Source organism: Elephantulus edwardii, unplaced genomic scaffold (genome assembly GCF_000299155.1).
Source record: "Elephantulus edwardii isolate Elephantulus edwardi_28Jun2011 unplaced genomic scaffold, EleEdw1.0 scaffold00033, whole genome shotgun sequence".
NCBI classification, from domain to species: domain Eukaryota; kingdom Metazoa; phylum Chordata; class Mammalia; order Macroscelidea; family Macroscelididae; genus Elephantulus; species Elephantulus edwardii.
In genome coordinates this window covers 5,624,435-5,647,606 of record NW_006399783.1, presented here as the reverse complement: position 1 = coordinate 5,647,606, position 23,172 = coordinate 5,624,435, and the positions used below count along the sequence as shown (strand labels likewise).

At 41.8% G+C, this 23,172-nt stretch overlaps 1 protein-coding gene across 2 annotated transcripts in view; it reads right to left on the bottom strand.

Annotated features, from left to right (window-relative positions):
• Positions 1-23,172, bottom strand: part of TENM2 (teneurin transmembrane protein 2) — a 1,365,940-nt gene that overhangs the window by 365,044 nt on the left and 977,724 nt on the right. For both annotated transcript variants that reach the window (XM_006884325.1, XM_006884326.1), the window contains exon 5: positions 19,697-19,935. In XM_006884325.1, coding sequence (XP_006884387.1) covers positions 19,697-19,935 — 239 coding nt within the window. The remainder of the gene's footprint in view (positions 1-19,696; positions 19,936-23,172) is intronic.

The following is a 23,172-nucleotide window of genomic DNA, read 5'->3' as shown; positions in this document are numbered from 1 at the left end:
CCCCACCCCACCCCCGCCCCGGTTCCCTAGGTGTAAATCTGCCAAGGAGATCTCTGAAACACTAAAGAACAAGGATACTAGTTTATGGACCGGCAAGGTGTGCTTGACACAAGCCTTGGTATTTTCAATTGCTTCACATGCATGTGAAAACTGGACGATGAATAAGTAAGGACAAAGAAGAATCGTACTTTGAACTGTGCTGTTTAGTTAAGAATCTTGAGTATACCAGGGACTCTTTTGAGCTGTGGTTTTGGAGGAGGGCACTGAACATCCCATAGACTGACAAAGGAATAAGCAGGTATGTCTAAGAGAATGTGCACCAGAGTGCTCTGTGGAGGCAACGATGGGGAAGTTTTGTCTCGCATCCTTTGGACATGTTGCTAGGAAGGGCTATTCCTTGGAAAGGGATATCATGCTTAGAAAGGTGGAGGGTCAGCAAACCAAAGGACGGCCCTCCGTGAGATGAACTGACATGAGTGAAGCAGTGCGCTCAGATATCTTAGAGATGACGAGAATGGCACAGGACAGGACAGAGTTCAAATCTGTTGTTCACAGGGTCATCTGAGTTGTATTGACTCAATGGCACCTAACAACCACCCCCCAAAGAACAAGTAAATCTGTCTTGGAAAAAAGTGCAACCAGAGTGCTCCCTGAAGGCAAAGACAGTAGAACTTCTTCTCACTTCAGTCATATATTAAGGAGTCAGTCCTTGCCAAGCGGCTTTATATTTGGAAAGGCAAAGCATCAGCAAAGGAAAGGAAGAACCCCATCAAGACAGACTGACACAATGACTGAAACAAGAAGCTTAAGCACAGCAGGGATGGCAAGAGAGGCCCCAGATTGGGCAGGCTTGCATTTGTTGTACACTGGGTGGCTGAGACCCAGAGCTGAGTCCAAGGTGCAGATCAGCAATGTAGGTGGAGTCAGACCTCCAGGCTTTTGGTTACCCATGAAGCATATAGGAGTTCAAATAGCAACCTCCTCACTGTAAACCATTTCAATTTCCCCATCTCTGGCTCCCTCACACATTTCAGCAGGCACCCAGGTGGAACCTGACTCAAATTGCAGCTCATTAGCACAGAGAATAGAAGTTAAAGGAAAAACTGTGTCGTAAACAATGGTAATCCCAACTTAAGCAGCAGAAAGTGACTTTTCTCTCTTCCCTAAAACAAATCGCTGTTACGGGCTGTGCGTCACTGTCTCACCATTACTGGTTAATACGATCGCAGGCAGAAGATGCAGCTGTGGCCCCGAGCGCGGGCTCCACAGTCAGGCTGAACATAATCCCTCATGTAATGAAAAACCTATTTCTATTTCTGAGGCCTCACTACTCTTCATACTGAAGAGCCTTGTGCTTGTCACACATTTATTGAAGCTTATTACTCATCTAGGCAGCGGGGCCCAGTTAGTATTTGGAATTATATTTTAAATCACAATTTTTCTATTATTTATTTTAGGATTCCAAGGCTAGGGTGAGAGCATGTCACTGTTACTCTTGATGCGCAGTCAAAAGCATCAAAGCCCTGATTCAAAATTCTTTTCTATATGGAGAACCCTTATGCATGTGGGAAACCTTTAGTGCAGACACCAAGGCAAGCCTCTGGGGCCAGACCTCGGGCCCAAGCCTCAATTGTATGGTTCAGGGTAGAGATTTTATGCCTTTCTATTCACCATGAGAGTAATCTTTCCTGGGCCACTAGCTTTATTTCACCACCCCTCCCCCCAGTGTCTTGCTCTTTTCTTTGGCTTTTATAGCTAAATGGATAGTCTTTCAGAATGCCAGTGATAGGGCTATGAACTGATGGGCTAAAACTGTAGCCTCATCATCTACTGGAAAAATAAGAACTGGCTTAATCTAAGCCTGAGGATTTTCTGAACTGTCCAGGAAGCTTGCGCTTCTGTTTTGTCACTAGGCCAGCGATGAGTATGCGGTTCTTTCTCATTCTATAGAAACAAGAGTGAAAACTAATGCTCACTAATTGCTTATCTGGTTTCCTCTTTCATATTTTCAGGGAAACACACACACACATAGACTGAGTTAGTTCCTGTGCTAGTTCTCTCTGTTCTTAGCCACAAAAGGCTAGGCACTCAGCTACTAACTGAAAAGACAGTAGTTCGAATCTACCCTGAGGCACCTGTTTGAATCCACCTAGAAGCATCTTGGAAAAAGGATCTGGTGACCTTCTGTAAAATCAGCCCCTGGAAACTCTATGATGCACAGTTAAATCCTGACAAGCCTGAGCTGGAATCGACTTGATGACAACAGGTTTTTCTAATTTTATATGCACTTATAGTTCATAGCAACTCGCTCTGTGAACCCAGAGGCTACATATCTTGGTGGTTTGACTCTACCATGCTTTCTAAGGGAGAAAGATGGACAGCTTCCTCCTGTTGGGATTTAGAGCCTCAGAAAACTGATGGAGGGCTTCTTATGAGTCAGAACTGACCCCATGGCAGTGAGGATGGTTTAGTTGTTTATGGTTTCCCCTTCCTGTGTGTGTGTGTGTGTGTGTGTGTGTGTGTATAGGGAAGCAGGAGTGGGCATCCACTTTCTAAATAACATGTCTCTGGAAATTCTACGAACTTTGATAAATGTTGATAGTTATAGAAAGGCCTTTTGTTCATAGGGTCATTTGGAGTCATGCTCGACTCGATGGCAATCAATATATTTATTGCACACTTGCTTTTTCTTATGGCCCCTACTTGTTTATCTTATGCTCAAACAACCTCTGTGCCTTTAGAGTCTGTAATCCATTTCCTCTATTATAAAAATTACAATAAGTCAGTATTTGAAACCTATATAAAGAATCTAATCAACTTTCTTTTCCATTGTCTGCAATTTGTACCTACTTGTGTATGTGTGAAGTCTTTCTACAGTGCCATCAAGAATCCATAGCAACCTTTTTGACAAAATTCCTGCGGATGAGACTTTAACACATGACTTTCAATGAAGGACAGAATGACTAGAAAGGAGCTCAATACAGATACTGGAAACCTAAACAATATAGCTAATCAACTGGCTGTAGCAGGCAGACAGAACATAGTAGCCAACAAGAGTTAAAATATATACATATTCTTCTTCAATGCACAGGGAACATTCTAAAGAATAGACCCTATGTTAGGTCACAAAGCAAGCCACAATAAATTAAAAAAACCAAACCAAACACCCAAACCAAACAAACCACTGAACTATTACAAAGAACCTTCTCAGATCATAATGCTGTAAGATTAGGAACCAACAAGGCAATCAAAGGCAAGGGGCATTTTGAGTGAGTGAGTGATGCATAGACTCAGGGGAGTGGTTTTTGAAGAGCTTTCAAACAATTCCATCCACTCTGGAGATCTCAATTAGTTGGCCTTCTTTGTTTTGTGGTGTCATGGAAAACACAGTCTGGTGGTGCATTTTTTTGTTAGAGATAAGGCAGTGATAGTGTGCCATAAAGAATGAATGACAAAGGGTGTAAACCAAATTAGCTAGGGTAACAGGAACGCAATTACAGAAAAGTTGAGACAAGGCTTTTTGTTATGTCTCTGCGCTTCTCCCCCTCATGCTCTGACAGCATTTGCCCTGGGTGGGTAACACAACTTGGTTAATAAATCCCTTAGTCATTCCAAAATGACAGATGTTCCTCTTTGTTCTTTCAAGATAAATATAGCTGTAGACATTTCAGCTGGGTGCATTCCCTTATTTACCTCTGACATTAAAATAAAATAAGCCATCAGTATTTCACTACAATACGGATATCACTGCCGGGTCAGCTGACCTTTCCAAAAGCTCTAATTCCAGTCAGTTTTGAAGAGAAAATGAAAATGCCATGCAATCAAAAAATCTAAACTCCCAAAAAGAAAATAGAGACATTTCTTCAAGACAGGGCCACGGTCATGAGTCTTTCCATGGCCCTTTCACATCGGTGACCTTCTTCTACAGATAGAACAGAGGGGTGAAGATGAGGGGAAGAATTGGATAAAAGCCACGAATCAGAGGACCAGTAAAAATTTAAAAAGCTTTAAATTAAATTAACTTTAATGTTGTTTTGCATTATGTATATTACTTTTTAAAAATTCAACTTAACAGGGCAAGATAAATCTGGACTTCCTCCAAGGATATTTAAAGGTGGAATGTCCAGGGTAGAGGAGAAGAGAGGAAATAAAGAGACATCTGTCTATCTCTGTCCACATGCAGACAAACACCATTAGAGATTAAACCATTGGAAGCAGGCTTGGAGATTGGTTTCTTTAAAGTTGAACCAGATTCACCTGTCAAAACATTTCACTCAAATGTGCACCTGCTGTTTGGCAGGTGTTCAGAACAGTGAAGGTTAAACATCGGGTGACCATGTTGTTGTTGTTAGGTGCCACTGAAGAGACTACATCTCCTAGTGAACCTATGACCAACAGAACCTTTGTCCTATCCAGCACCATCATCATGATTTCTGCCATGCTCAAGCCCATTTCGGGGGACACATTGACTGCTGTTGTCAACGCATCAATCCCACTCCTATGACATGTCTTTGACCCCTCAAAGACTTGGAAGCAGGGACTAAAACAAATACTTTCATATCAATGTTCCTTGCAGCTTCATTAACAATAGCCAAAATGTGGGGGAAAAAACCCCAAGTGTCCATCAATAGATGAATAAATAAAAGATAGTATACACAGGCAATAGAATTATATTTTAGCCAAATAGAGAGACCAAGTCTTGATACATACTGTGATATTATTGACATCATGCTGAGGGAAGTAAGTCAGATACTTATAAGTCAGACAAAGAATATAGGATCTGCTTTATGAAAAACAGCTAGAACAATCATAATGGCCAAAGTGGTTACCAGAGGCCAGGGCAGGGGAGAACTGAGATTTATTAATTACAGTATTTAGAGTGATAGAAAAGTTTTGGAAATAGATGGTGGTGGCTATGCAACTTCGCAAATGTAATTAATGACATTGAATTCTATGTCTAAAATAATTAAAACAGAAAATTTTATGTTATATATGTATTTTACCACTGTAAAATTTCTTAAACATGTATGGACGTAGTGAGACCTGTTCCTGGGCAGAGTCCCAGGGCAAAGTAGGAGTAATGGTGTCTTGTGTACACAGATCCCAGATACGGGTGCTCACTGTCCTCCTCCTTCTCCACCTCCCCATTCTGCCCCAACCAAAGCCAGTCACAATTTGGGTAAACTGTGGAGTTGCTCTCAGTCTGAAAATATCTTCTATGTCCTGTGTGATCTGCTTGATTAGGGATTAAAAGATGTGCCCAAAGGCTGGAAGTTTATAAATCAATCAAGTTTGACTGGGAGCTCTGATTACACCTCCAACCCATACTCACTGCCATTGAATTGATATCGATGGACAGCAACCCCACAGGGCTGAGTAGAAGCAGATTACTTCACCTTTCTCTGACAGAGTGGCTGGTGAGTTTGAACCACTAACCTTCTGTTCTAGAATAGAACAGTTCTCTTCCTTCCTACAGATTATTATTTTTTAAATCAGGACTAAAAAGAAGACTTCCAGGAGTATCTTCACTGACTTAAAAAGCAAAAACTCTTGCTCTCTAGCTTTAAGTATCATTCCAAAAGACATATTTGAAGACAGAAGTAGTTTTCAAAATACCCAACTTTCAGTGCTCCCCTGAGAATATACACCCCCATTTATTATTTCAACCTCTTACATCATTTTAGTAGCAAAGATTATAGCTGAATTGCATGGATATCAATTAGACACAATAGCAGATCAATGGCCCTCAATGATAAATGGTTTTGTCTAAGGAGGTATTCTCACAGTCCCCCCATCATACACTGCATTTGAAATATAGATTGATGTTCAACATTAGACACATTACTCCCATCTATTAGGCAAGAGCCTGCTGTGTTTTTAAACTCAATTTCCTGTATCATAGGAGCTTGCTGGTTTATTTGGATAAATGTTGAGCTGTCCACTGTTGTTGATCAGACTTGTTCATGAGGGAACCAAAAGTTTAATGATGTAAAGACGTGGTGGTGGAACAGCATTTCTAAGCAATTCTCAGCGATTGCTTTTCATCTCATTACCTTGGTTGGATTTACTGGTTCAGGAAATTGTGTGGCAGATTACATGTAATCTGCTATGCTGGGTTTCATTTCCCCACCACACTTGTGTTTCTGAAGTGCTCCATGGCGGCTCCTGCTCGGTGCACAACACTTCACAATTTATGTTGTAAGTTAACATTTATAATCATTCTATTCACAACTTCTATTGCCTTTCCCTAACTTAATTTCATTTCGGGGTTTGCTGTTTGTTTGTTTGGTTTTCTTATTGGCATTTATTCTTTTCTTTCTTTGGCTCTGCATTCTTCACTGCTACGATCTCAAGATGTACAAGCTAATCAGAGACCAGGTTTGCTTCCCACTCTCCCTACTTTCTCTCTTTGAAGCTTTACAGTTTTAAAAGTATATTTGGGAGGAGGATGGAATGCCAAACAGATGGAATACAAAGAGATGAAAATCTCCTTAATTTCTTATTATACAATGGTTAGGCCACCCTACATGTCTAGGGAAGATATGAAGGAGGAAAAAAGAAGACAAAAAGGTGAGATGACTAACCATTGATCCATCCTGATGAGTTAATAAAAAGCCTTTTAGTAAAAATGCTTCTATTTGCTGACATAGCTGGGAAAAGTGAAACTCAGATGACCTTTGTTACCTGTGTGTGTCTGATTAACGCCATGGCATGAACCTTTTATGCAAAACATAACTTACCCCAGGGTCTCTAAGCTCTCCCATTAATTGTACCACTATATGAGATTGCTTATTAGCCTCTGTGCTTACAAGAATTTTTCAGCTAAAAATGCCCTGGTTTCTAAGGCTGAATAGTAGGTTCTAGCATTGAATGTGGTTGGCCAATCACTTGCCTAAATAAAATATCTTGCCCAATGGAAACACATAAAATTAATATCCATAAATGTAATACATTTTAAGTTCATTAATATAAAATTAATAATACATACAATTAACATCTGAAGCTACAAGAATTTTTTGCACAGGAAAAAGAGACTAAGCCACAATTCTCTCATGATTTGCTAAGTCTACAAGCCTTCTTATAAAAAGAAAACTTAAACACACATAATCTAAATTCAGCTAATGCACCAGAAGTCCATGTTTGAGAAATTTGTGGTGGAAGGAGCCTTAAACCCAGTTTTGAAAATCTGTGTAACTCAAAGTCACGGCGAGCAATGCCACTGCGCTTTCTGTGGCTTGAGGAAGAGAATGCGGCTGTAACATTGCCACTTACGCATCCCTGTGGAATGTGAGCAAGTCTAATCTAAACTTCATTAATAAGATTCTAAAATGCTCATACTGTAATATAAGTAAGCAAACGGATAGAATTGCATCATGGCTGCAAAGGCAAAAGTCAGGTAAGACGCCTTTCTTTTCTAAAGATCAGAGTCCCTAGAGGAGTGCTGAGCATGTTTGCACAAATCTTGCCACAAATGACCTAACTCAACTAAAAAACCATCCCAAGGGAAGGCCCTTCCCTAATAGGCCCGAAGAAAGTCATGATGAAAGCAAGGCTAAGACTGGGAGCAAGGCTTCTCCGCCCTTCTCATCCGCCACGTTTGGTTCTTAGGGAGAAAATGCCTTTTGACAGATGATATAGATTACATCTCTTAAACTATCTTTCTCTTTGCAAGGTGAGAGGAAAATATTTTCTTTAGCTAAATTCTCTTCTATCCAACATGGAGATAAATGCTGTTACAGTTTTTGATACCTTCTATTTTTTTTTTAATTTTTTTTAAGGCTGGAAGGTTGATAATATGAAAAAAACCCGAAATTAGTAGAACATGCAATGTATTATCTTCTTTTTTACGGTAATCTTAAATGTGCTAATATAGTTGATGGACCACTTGCTCTCCTATTATAAGACACAGTTACTATAATAGTAACATAAAATATTCTATTTTATGAATATAAATAGTATATAAAAGATGACACTTTTTTTTCTGATTAAAAAGGGCTAAAGTGAAAAATCTGGGTGTCTGGTCTCAGCAACCAAGATATGCATTTTTTTCTCAAAAGGAATATTCAGTATAGGACACAAAGAAGTCTAATTTAAGGTGACCTCAAGAGAAACATGTGTGTTTTAATAGTTGCTTTGGGTCATATTTCTGTTGTACAAAAATACATAGCTAAGCCGGGCATTTCAGAGCACAAAAGATTCTGTATGGCTGTGTACACAGACCTAATTCACCATATAATAGTTCTTTTCTCTTCTTGATGCCTTGTAGCAATTGCTTTCATTTCTTAGCACATCCTCATTTACAGAGAAACAGCCAACAGACTTTCAGATTCATGCCATTATTTGCTTCTTCACCTTGAACTCCAACTAAATTCTGCTACACTTTTGTAATACTGAGTGCCAAATGGTGGCCGTCTGCCAGCCACCAAGCCTTCCCAGTTTCCCTCAGCTAGCTCTCTCGGTTTCAGGGAATCACGGATTCCTGCTAGAGGGCTTAAATGTGGCGCTTACATAACCCCCTAACTGTTCCCTTTGCCTAAACGCTTTCTAACTTGGAAATGCAATTTGGGAACATTTACAATTACAACATCAGGGAAATAGAAACTTCCCTGTAAGGGGGAGAAGAAAAAAAGGGAAGAAAATGCCTCCCTCAAATGGTCTCACTTTGTCCTAACCCTAATCAGCATTCATTAATTTAACAAATATGTACTGATTGCCTACAAAGTGCTGGGTGCTGGGAAGACAATAGTTCTCACTCTCTGCTTGCTACAAAGTCTTTACCAGCTCACAGCTGACCCTGCAGTGGGTTTTCAGAGGCTATTCATTGCATGGTAGGAAATTGCCTATCTTTCTCCAGAGAGGCTCAGCCTTAGACTTAGCAGCACAATTCCCCATGGTGGGTGCCACCAGAGCTCCCCTAGAACCTGGTTTATCAGACCAGATCTAGATGTGGTGTGGTGGTTTTTGCTGTGTGCCATCAAATTGGAACTGATCTATAGCTGACCCTCCAGCGGGTGTTCAGAAGCAGTCAATTGAAGGAAACTGCCTGTCATTCAGCTGGTAGATTTGAACCACGTACCTTTGGGTTGATAGTGAAGTTCCTTACTACTAAGCTATCAGAGCTCAGATGTGTGGCAGTCAATCCGATAATCTCAGTAATTCCAATCACACTCTACTCTCAGTGCATAGTCTGTGGAGGTATAATGCAGTTGGGTCTCTACTGTATGCCAGGTTGCCATCGTTTCACTCTAAGACTCATTTTGTATCACCTGCTGCGGTCTCTGAAATCAGAATGCATTTTGTGCTACACTCACTGCTGGCCGGAGAGTGAACTGCTGTGTGAGGGGAACACCTACCTGCTTCTTCAGGATGCTGTTTCACTAACTGACCTGGTCTATGATCCACCTCTTTCAAAAAATACAAAATAAAAGTTGTAAGTGCTAAAAGATTTTGTCATAGTTTAATTGGCTACTTTTTCCTCCCCACAGAAATTTATATATAGTAAGGGCGTATGATTGCCTGATGACACATCAGATTTGAAGGTAACTTGTATGCACTGTATCCTTTCAGAGTTTGAAACAACCTTTTAATTAGGAATTGAGGGACTCCATTTTGTAACCAATATGTCATTTTAAAATGTATAAGCCTCTAGAGCAGTAAACTGAAAGCGGTGGGGGAAGGGGTAAAAGAGCCCCCACCCACACATCAGCCAATACTGTATCACCCTGTTTTCGCGCCCTTCCTTTGAACCAGCCAATCCTGTATCGCCCTGTTCTCGGGCTTTCCCCTTTAAATAGGCGGGACAGCCCAGAATCGGGGCCGCGGCCATCTTCCCTGTTGTATGAACACGGTTTGGATCGCGGCCCGGATTCGAATCTGAAATAAATTCCCTCTTGCCCTTGCATCGGTGTCGGCTCCTTGGTGACTTGGGGGGAAACTGGATTTAGAGCACAACAGAATTACTTCTGTTTTTTTGGATAAAGGAAGTAAGCTGCAGGAAGCTTAAATAGCAAATCCATGGTCACCTAACCTTTATGTATCAACTCAACCCAATGAATGCCATCGAGTTGGAATCAATTTATAACTCAGCTTCCAGCATGTTTTCTGAGACTGTAAAGCACATGGAAAGAGACTGTCCATCTTTTTCTCACGAGCTGCTGGTGGATTTGAACCACCGGAGAGGTGTCATCTTTGAGTAAGCAGCACAACTGCCTACAGACTACCCCACCAAAGCCCCCATGAAAACATACATTAGGATTTATCTTTCTGATATTAAAGATCACTGGGGCTTTGGACATTGAGTCAACATTGACTCATAGCTGACCCCTCAGTGGGTTTTCAGAGACAGTAAAATATATGAGAAGAGATTGCCCATCTTTCTCCCATGGAGCAGCTGGTGGATTCAAACTGTCTGCCTTTAGGCTGGCAAAGCAATGCCTTACCACTAAACCACCAGAGCTCCCTATGGGTTTTCTAATTCTCATTCACTCATTAAAACAGCAAGAACCTCTGCAATTGTGTTTAGAACAAAATAGAGACAGAAATAATACTTTTTTAGAATGTATATGAAGCTCTCTCCAGAATCCTACATCATAAAATACAGAGATAAACAAAAGTTTTAAGGAACTTGAAATTTGAAAGATTCCTGTTCTGGGTGGTACAAATGGTGCTTCTGGTGGCCTAGTGGCAAAGAACTGTTAACCAAAAGGCATGCAGTTCAAATAAATCCATCTGCTGCTCTGTAGGAGAAAGACTGGCAATCTCCTCCCATGCGGTTTACTGCTTCTGAAAATGCACTGCAGGGTCATTTATGGGTGAGTTCTAACTTGATGGCACACAACAACAATGCAACATCTAAATGAAAGGTTAGTGGGGCAAAGCATAGCCTCGAGGTATCCTGGAAGAAAGACTTAATGATTTGGTTGCAAACAATCAGCCTATTGAAATACAATTCTACTCTGATCACATGATCACAAAACAACTTGGTGACAATTCACTGGCGGGTGTTTAGTTTTGGAGGTGAGGTGGTTCAGAGAGGAGGAAGCATAAGGAGATGGGGAACTTATGGGGCGTCTCATCGAATACATATACTATGTAGAGCTGAGCCAGTGATATTACTGCATCCCTTTGGTGCATTGAGACTGTGATAATGAAATCATTGTTATGAACAGAGCTCAGGACAAAGACTTTAGTGCTGGTTCAGCAGGAAATAGGTGTAAGCACTTGGTACTCTACGGTGTGCACACATGCTATGGAGGCAAAAATGCTGGGCCCTTAGACATGATTCTATCATATGCTTGTCATGTTTCTCAGGTGACAACGGGCTCTTGTGCTTCTTCCCTGTGCCTTCTGCATTACGATATACTACAAAGTCAGGGCTGAGAGCTATTTCCTATATCTCTTTCACTGTTCTTACCCTCTGGAGTCCCTGAATGGTGCAAACACTCAAGACACTCAGTGAACAGCAGAAAGGTTGGAGATCTGAATCATTCCAGAGGGACCTGGAGAGTTATTTGGAAAAAGTAGCCATTCAGAATCCTTTGGAGTATGGCTCTAAGGTGACACACGTGGGGTCACAAGAGTCAGGATCAACTCAACAAGTCAGGATCAACTCAACAGCAAAAGGCGAGTGCTTGATGTCATGACGAGAAAGACCTGTAGGGCTAACCACTTTGAGTTACAGGCATCAGAAAATTCAGATACTGAACAGTTTAAATACCTTTTAAGTCCCCAAACTCAGAATCCATTCAACAGCAACAGGCATGGTTTTGGTTAAACCGTACAAATATATATTTTTAAGAAATATTATCCTTTTCTAAAATAGAGGAAAATAGGGGGGTTTTTTTGTTCGTTTTTTTTAAGTTATATGTGAGACATAATGATTGCCACATGACTGCTAGGTGATGGAGACCCAACCAGTGACTTAATTTACTTTCAGTAAATCTACAGCCCTCGTGAAAACAGGTGTACAATTATGAGAGTAAGTCTACTGCCATAGACTCACTGGTTACAGGACTTTATTACCAGGTTAAGACCACATTAGCATATCTCTTAGATAAAGAGTCTACTGCAAACATCCCAACAGATAAGGTAATTTGGTCCCCTTACTTACTTGTGGGTAGCCCAATATTCCTGCTAACTTCAAAGTTTGTCTGGGATCAAGGAGTTTCAAGTTAATGCTATTTTGTGAACTTTAAGATTTTATTGCTAATATTCTTCTTTTGCATAATGGGAAGTAAGCACATAATTGTGATGTATCTGTCAGGAGCTGTGCTTCCAAGCCAGTAGCGGCATGCCTCTGGTGGTTTGAATCTACCAGCTGCTCCCCTGGAGAAAGATGGACAATATCCTTCCACGTGATTTACAGCCTCTGAAAAACCTGCTGGAGGGTCGGCTATGAGTGGGTTTCCACCTAAAGGTAATGAGTTTGTGTTTGAATCTTTGAAACACATAATTTGGAGTGCAAAACATGGGAATGAGTTAGTTCAGCGAATCCCTAAATTGTGCAAATGGTTCTCAAACTCTGCTGTTATTCAAAAGATTAGAATGTTTAGTCCATCCAGAGGTACTTCAAGAGAAAGAGCTGGCTGTCTGCTTCTGCAAAATTTGCCAGTCAAAACCCCATGGAGAACAATGCTATGCTGATACACACTTTAGAACTTCAGGGCAATAGATTTGGTTTCTTTGGTTTGGAGAAGCCCAGGAGCGACGAGCTTGAACGAGGGACCAACATTTTCCCGAGACTGCAGCACCCTCACAAAGGATGCCAAGTGAGTGTACTGCTGCTCTTGTCATTTTCTGTCATTTGCTTTATATTTTCCCCAAACCTGCTCGGTTGAGCGAAATGGGAATACACAAAATAGCAGCTGAGATCGCAGGATTCATCAGTATGAGTCTCAACATATCAATTTTCAAGTGTGGCAACTTTAAACACATTGTAGGCTTTTAGTTTCCATAGAAAATAATCTCTCATTGTTTTCAAAAGAAACTGAAAGCACCCCAAATTACCACACTTTTAACATCCTGACATGTTGATGGCCCGCGTTCTTCCCAGATCAAAGTCGGAGTGGCAGAAGATAGAACGCTCAGCAGCTTACTTAAAACATAGTATTTCATATTTGGCAGGAATTACTGTAGTGAGAAAAAAAAAGGCAAGGTGACTTTCTAATATATATATATATATGTATTTTAGTTTGGCAGAGATCTGAAGAGCTAAAAACTAATTTAGGATGACATAAATGCTCTTATCTTTCTCGAGTCCCCACACTCCAGCCATTTGAAGAGTTTTTGACAGAAGCTTCTAGAATGCTACATATTGTTTCTATCTCAGGGGTGATAATCTGAGGTCTATGCCATGCTTGATGGTGTGTTGACTCTAATTAGAATGTCTAGGGTTATCTGGAGTTAGCAAATTCACATACTAGATGCATCTTTCTACCTTGATGTAAGGGAATCCTGCCTGTGAGAACATTCAATCCCCTTTAAGAAACTCATAACTAGGCTGGATTTCTGGTGGTGCACATTGCTGTTAATTGGCTACTAGTCATAGGGCTTGAGCTATGAGTCCAGTCAGAGGCACGTTGGAATAAAGATGTGTGGTCCACATAAAAAAAATCCATGACTAGAAGCCCTCGGGGGCACAATTCTCCGACACACAAACCACAGCTGGTGGAAACTCAAGCCCTTCTCTAATGCTCACCTACGAAACCAGTGATCCCATTTAATGATGAAGCAATGTTGCACCATGATAGGCACTTTCAACAAAGAAGGGACGAGATGCTAAGCAATTTTTAAAAACTAGGCAGTGACTTTGCAGAAGCAGCCACAGCAACCAAACATTGAGAAGAAGAGTAAAGGCCTGAAAAAATTACTAGGCAATTCTCCTCCAACAGTGGGCTAGGCCACTGTTCGGTGTGAAAAAGAAAAAGTGGTAGGAAGTTGTGCCGCAATCCCAAAGATACATGGCTCAAATCCATCAGCCTCTCCACAAGAGAAGGATGAGCAGCCTCCTCTAGTGTGATTAACTGTCTCTGAAAATCCATTGTAGGATCAGCTGTGAGTCAGCTCTGCCTCAATGGGCATTGTCAACTACAACTCTTGGCAACCCAATGAAGAATGGACCTGAAGTTTGCCCTATTTACTTCGCCCTAGTCCTGCTCCTCATCTCCGATCTCTCCAAGCTCACTGTTACATTGTGTTGATCCATCCCATTGAAGTGTTCCTCTCTTTCACTGACCCTCCTTCGTTCCCAGCATAATGTCTTTTCCCAAAGAATGGCCCTCGTAACAATATGCCCAAAATGTGAGATGAAGTTTCACCATGGAAGTATTTATCCTGTAGGAAGTTTTTAACTAAAGAGAAAGATTGCTTGTTTTCCCCCCTACTCTTTGGTTTGGGCCAGAAAGTCAGATGTAGCTGTTCATTGTGAAGTGAGATTGCAGAATCAGAAAATGTCAATCAATCATCTGTTTCATTTACAGTGGACATATGGTGGGACTCTTAGTCAGTTTGAAAGCATTTTTTTTTCTTATAAAGATGGAGACACCCCATAAAACTATTCCTACAGCAAGAATACTAATATAATCAAATGGGCTTTTGAACTATGTTATGTGGGCCAAATTTAGTCCACGACAAGCTTTTTGTATGCCACGTGAACTAAAGAATGCTTTTACATTTTAAGGGGTTGAAGAAATTTCAAGTGAGAAGAATAACATTTTGCCATATGTGGAAATTATACAAAATTCAAATGTCAGTGTTTATGTGTTAAGTTTCGATGGCGTTTGGCTGTGCCTGTTTGTTTACGTACTGTCTGTGGCTGCTCTCACCTTACAAGGTGGAGCTGAGGAGTTGTGACAGAGACCACACGGCCTATAAAGTTAAAAAAAAAATTACTCTCTGGCTCTTAAAAGAGAAAGCATGTGGATCTTTGTAACAGGAGATATTTCCGAAAACGGGAATATGTATATGAGGCCAGGTTAGAGGATGTGTAAGAAAATGCATCCGCTTGCCCTCCGAGGACATAGTTGTTGAGTGCCTTGGAGTTGATTTTGTCCCACAGTTATCACGTGTGACTGAACTGGCCCCTGAGGTATTCCTGGCTGTAACCTACAGAATCAGATTGCCACAACTTTTCTCCTGTTTAACCTGTCAACCACTTGGTTAGCGTTGAATGCACAAGTGTGAGGAATGACACCAGGGCTTTGTAGATTAAGAAACTTTCCATTGCTAGTGGTGACAGGAGTTGCTGAGAGGACCTGACATAAAAAGAGCTCATGGAGACAATCACACAGCATTAGAAAATCTGACTGCTTGCAAACTTGAGGAAAGAGGCTCCAAGGGAAGATGTTAGACTGAGTATCAGGAGACCAAGCCTTGCTCCTGGCCCTGTCACTGTCCAGCCGTGTAGCTTTAGTGTCTCTGGGCCTTAGCACATCTTCTGTCACAAAAAAACAATGTTTTTTAATTGTGTTATATACTAGAGACTGAGGACATGGATCAAATTTAATAATGAAACAAAAGTGCTTCATTTAGAAACATTTACACTTCTAAGCAGGAATAAGACTATTAAAAAGCCTGATGGTAGAGCGGTTAAGTACTCAGCTTCTACCCAAATGATTGGTGGTTCACACCCCACCAGTCACCCCAGTGAAGGCTGTCAGTCTGCCTCCACAAAGATGAAGTCTTAGAAACCCTATGGGGTGTTTCTACTCTGTCTTCCAGGGGTGTCATGCATTGCATAGACTTGGTGACTTTGTCATGAGTAATGCTCGTTACTTTTTTGTAAACTGTTTAGATAGCCACCACACATCTGTCAGTTCATCCTATCACGGTGGCTCTGCCATGAGTATTTCAAATACCACCTGGCTCACTCATGGGTAGGGCTTAGAAGAAAAATTAAGACAGACAAGAAGAAAGATCTGTTAATCAACTCCTGAAAAGTACCCCATGAAAATGATGTCATAACATGACATTATTCAATATCGTATGGCAAGATGAACCCTCTAGGTTACGAGCACTTGAAGTCCACAGTGGCTGCATCAATGGATTTATCAACAATCAGGAAGATGGTGCCAGTGTGTCATTTTGTTAAATATGGAGCCATAAGAAGTTAGAGCTGACCCAGCAACAACTAAAAACTTCACCACCACAGGTAGATTTTTAAAAGCTACTGTATTTGCTTTATAAGAAGTATAACAGGTTACATGACTGGTGAAATTAGGGGCATAGAGAGATGTCTGATGTGTAGGCATTGGACATGCTTGAATTCTCCTAGGAAGAAACCAGTCAACTTCCTGGGAAAAGAGCTGTCTTCATTCCACAGGCAAATTCTTCTCAGACAGGTTTCTCTAGGCACCATTTAGGTTGGAGCTGAGTCTGCACTAAGTGGTCCCCTAGTGGACTGAAAGAGCCACTTTTCAGCATCATTTAAACCTGGGACTCCTGCACTGGGAGACAAGGACACATGGAGGGTCTGAAGGAACAGTATTATAAAAGATCTCACACCTCAATCCCGGGAGCACCGAGCTGGGTAAAGGCTCACAGAGTGTTGCAGGGCTGGCAACATTCTGCTTTGACACCTACCCACGCACTCAGATCTGGGGGAGAACTGCCATGGGTTGAACTATTCCAAATTGCTCATTTCTGGAAGGCTTTCTCTCCATGGGTTCATAAATGCAAAGAAGAGAATTTGACCTGTTTGTCACAGTGCCTGGAAGGCTTGACCCCAAGGTTTGTTCACAAAAGTCCATGGACTAATGCTTCAATTTTAGGACCTGTTGTGCTTCATGCAACAGAGGAGTCATGTGTGAGAACCAAAACAAGCTCAGATTTTCAAAGCCACCTTTTCCTTAACAGGAGGGCAGCGAGTTTCCTGTTGCCCTTCTGTCCTTCCCTAACAGCTTGTTTTCTAGGTAGGTACACTCCCTCCTTGCTCCCAGCAACACTTCGCTCTGTGTTTGCAATGTACTATTTATGCCCCTGCAGCTCCGTAATTAATAATATACTGCTTTTCATCTTCAAAGTGATTTATACACATTAATTAATCCTTGCCATACTTCAGAGTTTCCGCACGTAAATAACCAGCGTGGCCCCATTTTGTACTTAGGAAACCAAGGCCCAGAAGGCAAACGACTTTGCTGCAGAGAAGAGAAAGGAGACACTCACACAGAGGTCAGCACGTGAGAACATGAGACCTTGACCTCTCACTAGTCTTCCCGACCTCAGGGCCGTCTCTGGTGAGGAGCTCACAGCAGCTCTATGGCTCCATGCTCTCTACTATTTCTGCTGAGGAAATTGGCCCGTTACATCACTCATTTTGAGTCATAACCTATTCTTCAATACTCCAGGGTCATGGCATAATCTTACCTAAAGCATACATAATAGGAAATGATGGATTATAAACTAATAAACCATTTTAAGATGCTCAGGTCCAGCTTCCAGTAGCCTCCAGACTGAGGATAAATATGTTTCCTAATCCATCATTTACAAGTTACACACCCGATTAAAACATTAAACTCTCACTATACAAGTTGCCCATTTATACGATCGCCCTTCCAGAAAGCTATTATATTTTAACTATCAAGTTCAATAAATCAGGCAGTAACCATCTATCTCTCCCCGGCAAGTGGAGTTGGAGGCTCACTGGGGACACCATTGGCAGAGGCAGGTAGTGCCTCAATTGCTATGTCTGGACTCCCTACGGTGCCCAGCAGCCCATTGGAAAATTAAACCTGAGAAGTGAGCACATGGATCCTTTGTGAAGTTTTTGACACAAAGCCAAATCATGCAAAGACCCTGAAGGCACATTCAATTTATTTCCACCGAGCTCCTGCACAGCTACTTGAGGAATCATGCAAAACTACCTCTGACAACACAAGCATCCACTCAAGTCACTGAGAGGTGCCACAGGTGTCCTTAACCTGGTTCTCTCAAGCCAATCCATGACTTCTCCATTCACCAAGGGCTTAGTGAGAAGCTGGCATGATTTCAATATCAAGGTTAAGATGGAGAGGCAAAGGAGTCCTAGCTAAGTGTTACTGGCATATGTCAGTTGGGTTATGTATCAATCCACATACCAAATGATCAGTAGTTTGAACCCATCAGTCACTTTGAGGGACAAAGATGAGGCAATCTCATCTTGTTAAGATTTACAGCCTGGGAAACTGATGGAGAGTTACCTGAGTCATAATTGACTCCAAGGCAGTGGGGTGGGTTATGTAGAACTGGGGTTGATAGTACAAAGGCCTTTGGCAAAGTCCCAGTCAAAGAAACAAGGTGTCTTTCCGAGGAGTGTCAATTTTCATGATTTTGGAGGGCATTCCTGGGAAATGGAGCTGGTGAGGAATAGAAAAGCTCATGTTCCCACATTAAACTTAAATTATGGAAGAGAGTGGAAAATTCATGTCAGCTGCTGGCTCATCATGTCTGCTTTGGGCGGGGACCCAGATCTCTAGGGGTGCACAGTCCGCTGCCATCAGGCTAGCTCAGGTAGAGAGATTTGGAGGTGCTTCACCAGCTTCTCCAGGAAGAAATATCATGCTGATTAAGCTAACTGAAGGTAAAGTGGTGGAAGCAGTCGGTGTTTGTCAAGTAAGGGGGAAACTAGCATGATCAGAGTGCCTTGTATTTTTCCTCTTTGAAATGGGAGGAACTGTAAGGGTGGAACTGTTTTGCAGTTGACCTCTTTTTGTCCGTGTTTTAGGGGTTGATGTTGTCAACTGGCACAACTACACTACCACTCTGAGGCCAAGCCAGAACCATCAAGTGTTTCAAATAAACTTTAACAAACCTCACCACAGCCTGGCCTTTTCCCGGGCCAGAAGGTCTGCTATTGATAGAGCAGTGGGCCTGGGGCACTTTGTCAAAGCCAGGAGTTGCAAATGGGGTCTGTGGCCAGCCCAGTTCATGGCAGCCTGCCCCTGAGCTCTCAGCATCTGGTGCTTGTCATGTTACATGGCTATGCCGCATGGGTGCAAACCAACATCCTTGGCACAGGAAGCAAGGTACTGCAACTACCTTCTCTACACTGCTTCCCTAAGTCATATCCCGAGTCATCAGGGACACAGCTGGCAGGGGAGGATTCTGATTTAGGAGTGTGTGGTGAGGTGTAAGTTGAGGCTAAAGGGAAAAGGAAAGATTTGGGCAAATTCAATTATAACTGGGTGATTTGATTCTCACAAAGACTAGGTTGCACACCCTAGCCCCTCAATCCTGCCGTGCTTCTGTTACACGGCTCCAAAAATAAGCTAGCTACTTGGCTTTTCTTCGAATCAAGATGTTCCCAAGCATGCTGATCCCTCTCCTCCTATTTGGTTTCTGGCTAAAGTTAAGCTATGCTGCACAGCTTCTGGAGCACACACATGGGCTGAAATGCAGGGATGGAGGCGAGCAGAAGGCTACTTTGGGAGTGAGAGATGGATTGCAGGCACAACAATTCTCAGCTCCTCTCCAAGAACGGATCCAGTAAAGGATGCTTAATTTCAGTTCTGATAAATGTCATTTAGAATCCTGAAGGAGAAACTCATCAGATTTAAATGGATTTCAGGAGGAAAAAAATCACTCCCATCCATCACTCATTATTACTTCTTTCAGGAGCCAAGAAGCAAATTGTACAAACAGCAGAGGGCCTCGACATTCGCATGTCCGTTCCCTGCCCCACCTTCTCACCAGCTGGGTCCGCGAGCAGGTCGCCCTGACTTACCTATGAAATATGCCAACAGGATAGCCAGGAGGAGGGCCGCGGCGATGGCCGACAGGGCGGCACATTTCCAGCTGCAGTATTTGGAGGGTTTCTTCAGCTTGAAGGCCTTCCTGGAGAAGGTGTTCCTGGGCAGGAGGCGGGGCGGTGGTGTGTAAACCGTTCCTGAGGTCAGGGGGTAGCCAGGAGAAGAGCTGCTGAACAGGGGTGTGCTCCCCGAGGAGGTCTTGAAGAGGAAGTGCCTGCGGAGGAGGAGAAGGGACAGGGTCAGGGTGCTTATCCTGGCCAAGGAGGAATGTCTCATGAGGAATTTTCACACTCGCCTTGAGATATTCCTTATCAAGTCCTCCTGGCCCGCGGTGGTTAAAGCATTTGCCTCTTAACCAAAAAGGCTAGCAGGTGCAGTCAAACCCATGAGCTGCTTTGCAGGAGAAATATATGGCAGTTTGCCTCCAGAGAGAGTCCAGTCTTGGAAACTCCACAGGGTAGTTTCGACTCTGCCTATAGGGTTGTGAATAGTAACTAACTTGATGGCAGTGTTTTGGTGTTGTGGTTTTTTGTTTTGTTTTGTTTTAATTTTTTAAGTTTGTTTTCAATTAAGCTGTTGTTGTGTGCCATTGAGTCAACTACAACTCATAGCAAAGCCATGAACAATGGCTCTGAACGCTGTCCTAACCTGAGCCAATCTCACCATCTCAGACTGACCCCTTTGCTACAGTCATTGTGTCAATTCTTCTCATCCAGGGTCTTCCTCTCCAGCCCTGAGCCTCTACCCTTCCAAGTATAATGTCCGTCTCCAAGGACTGGTCCTAAGAAATTCTCGTGGAACAATGGTTAAGCACTCAGCTGATAGACCAAACAAAGGTTGGTAGTTTGGACCCACCCAGGGTCTCCATGGGAGAAAGACATGCATGTGCTGCTCTAAAGGTCACATCCAAGGAGACTTTAGAGGGCAGTTCTATTCCATCAGTCACACAGTGTTGTAAATTGCTCCATGGCTCCCGACAATGTAGTCCTAGGAGTCGCTGGGTGACACTATCAGCATTCAACTATTAACACAAGGTGGGAAGTCTGAATCCAAAACCCTGCTGCTCTACTTCTCTACGATTAAAACTATCAAAAACGTATGGACCTCAATCCTACTGAGCACTATGAATTGGAATCTACTTGAAGGCAACAGGTTTTGTCATGTGTTTTTTTTAGCACAGTCCTAGGGCTTCCTGGTGGCTCTGTAGTTTACCCATTGGGCTGCTAAATGATAGGTCGTAGAATCAACTCACCAGCCGCTCTGTGGGAGAAAGATGAGTCTCTTTCCCCTTAAAGATTTAGAGCCTTGCAAATTCAATGGACCAGATGTGCCCTGTCCTACAGGCTTACTGAGTCAGAATCCACTAGACAGCAGTTAGTGAGTTAGGGCTTCCTGAGTGATACAGTTAAGTATTTAAGTCTATTTAAATGAAAAGGTTAGCAGTTCAAATTCACTCAGAGATACCTCATAAGAAAGGCCTGGTGATTGCCTTAAGGAATGTCATATAGATAATGAAACCACTTCTATTGCCATAATTGGAATAAATTCCATAAAATAATAATAAAATAATTCCATAAAACCAGTTTTGTTTCAATATAATCCACACCATCTAAGATGAAGGGGCAGATGTTACACTTGATGACATAAATTATTTCTTAAATTTATATAGCTTTATACTTTCATATGTATGTCAAGATTCCCGCCCCCCCCATTCACACAACATTGCAAATTAACCCCAGGAGATATGAACACCAGATTCTTTTAAATCACTTAGAGATGGTAACAACGCTAATGGTGATGGTGGTGGTGATGATAAGCACTATTGTGCTTGATTGTTTTTTTTTGTTTGTTTTTATTATTAAATTTTATTAGTTTTAATGAACATTTACAGGGATTTTGGGTTTTCATTCCTTCATTGCTGCACCATTCTCTCTACCCTCCTCCCCAGTTTGTTCTTCCCCGCCATCTGAATGTCTGTTTTAATTGTCCAATTGCCACAGTGCTTGTCAAAGTCAGTTCTGATTAATCTCCTTTGTCAGTGTGTCCTTTGCCATTCCCTATCACTCCTCCCTGAGAGAGACTTCACCCTGATTCATAAGGAAAAGGGGATGGCGTATTCTCTTAGCTACTTCCTGCTGAAAAGGGACACTGTGGGTTTCAGTGTGAAGATCTTTTCTCACTACTCTAAAGGGCCCCTTTGGCAGTAGGAAACACATAGACTATTATGGAGATTGATTTTGGAATTTAGATTATTGTGCTTGATTGTTAACTGCTGTCAACCCCATGGAAAAAAAAAAACACTGCCTGGTCCTGCACTGTCCTATGATTGGCTGCTGTTGTGAGACAGTGTTTCCTCATTGGTTGATTTTTTTTTTTAGGCTACCACTAAACTTTTTTAGTCTGTCTTGGTCTTTAAGTTTCTCTGTGACCTGGTAAACATCACAGCAACATACATGCAAACCTTCGCCAGATGTGTGTGTGGTTACTGTGCGTGAGATGACTGGCTGGAGATCAAACCTGGGACTTCAGTATGGACGGCAAGCATTCTCTCACTGAACCATCACTACATTAGATATCCACTATATTGAAAATCTTGAAATATGTTGTCATAACTATCAGTAAACTAAGAAGTATTTTAAGATCTCAATTTTGGTTATTAAATCAGGCTTGAGAAGTCAAATATTGTCTAAAGGTTTAAACCTAGAAGCCTGTGTATCACAGATGTTTGCACTCTTCAGTGTTACTTTAAATAATCCCGATGCTGTTTCTATCACCCCATTTTGGCTCTCTTTTCTGAGACCACCGCTATAGGTCATCTGATCATGGTTATTGCTTTGGAAATGTCTTTGCCCTGCCGACTGAACAAGGTCCCGAGGGTGGTCACAGTTATTGGCTAAAACAGGGTAATGGAGATCTACTGACACCACCTAAAAAGACAAAACCCTTCCATAGGGATCAGGAAAGTCTTAGCCCATGGACACTCAAAAGATAAGCAATTCTTTTGCTGATTATAGATTGTCGTCTCTCTTATGTGTACTATTTATGACTTCAAATGTCTTATTTAAATGACTTACCTTCAAGAAATGTGTAACACTTCTTTAGAGGATTTTAAGGTAAGAATTAGGTATAGTTCAGTGTCTGAGATGCTACAGACAAGGAACTGTGTCTTGTTTTGTCCCTTGTTTATCTTTACATTTCTAGCTCCCAGCTCAAAACTTCACGCATAGGAGGACTTAAATGAAGGAATGAATGTGGGAGTGAATGAATGAATGGCATTCACTCATTGCTGTGTGATTTTCCTCAGCTACAATGCTAAAATTTAAAAATGTTATGCAGGTGTTTCTGTGCTGACCTTCAGTAAGTACGACTACATTTATCCATAATTTACATTGTGCCAATTACAATGCTCAATGTTTTACTTGCAACTAAAATGTCAACTTTATGAAGTGGG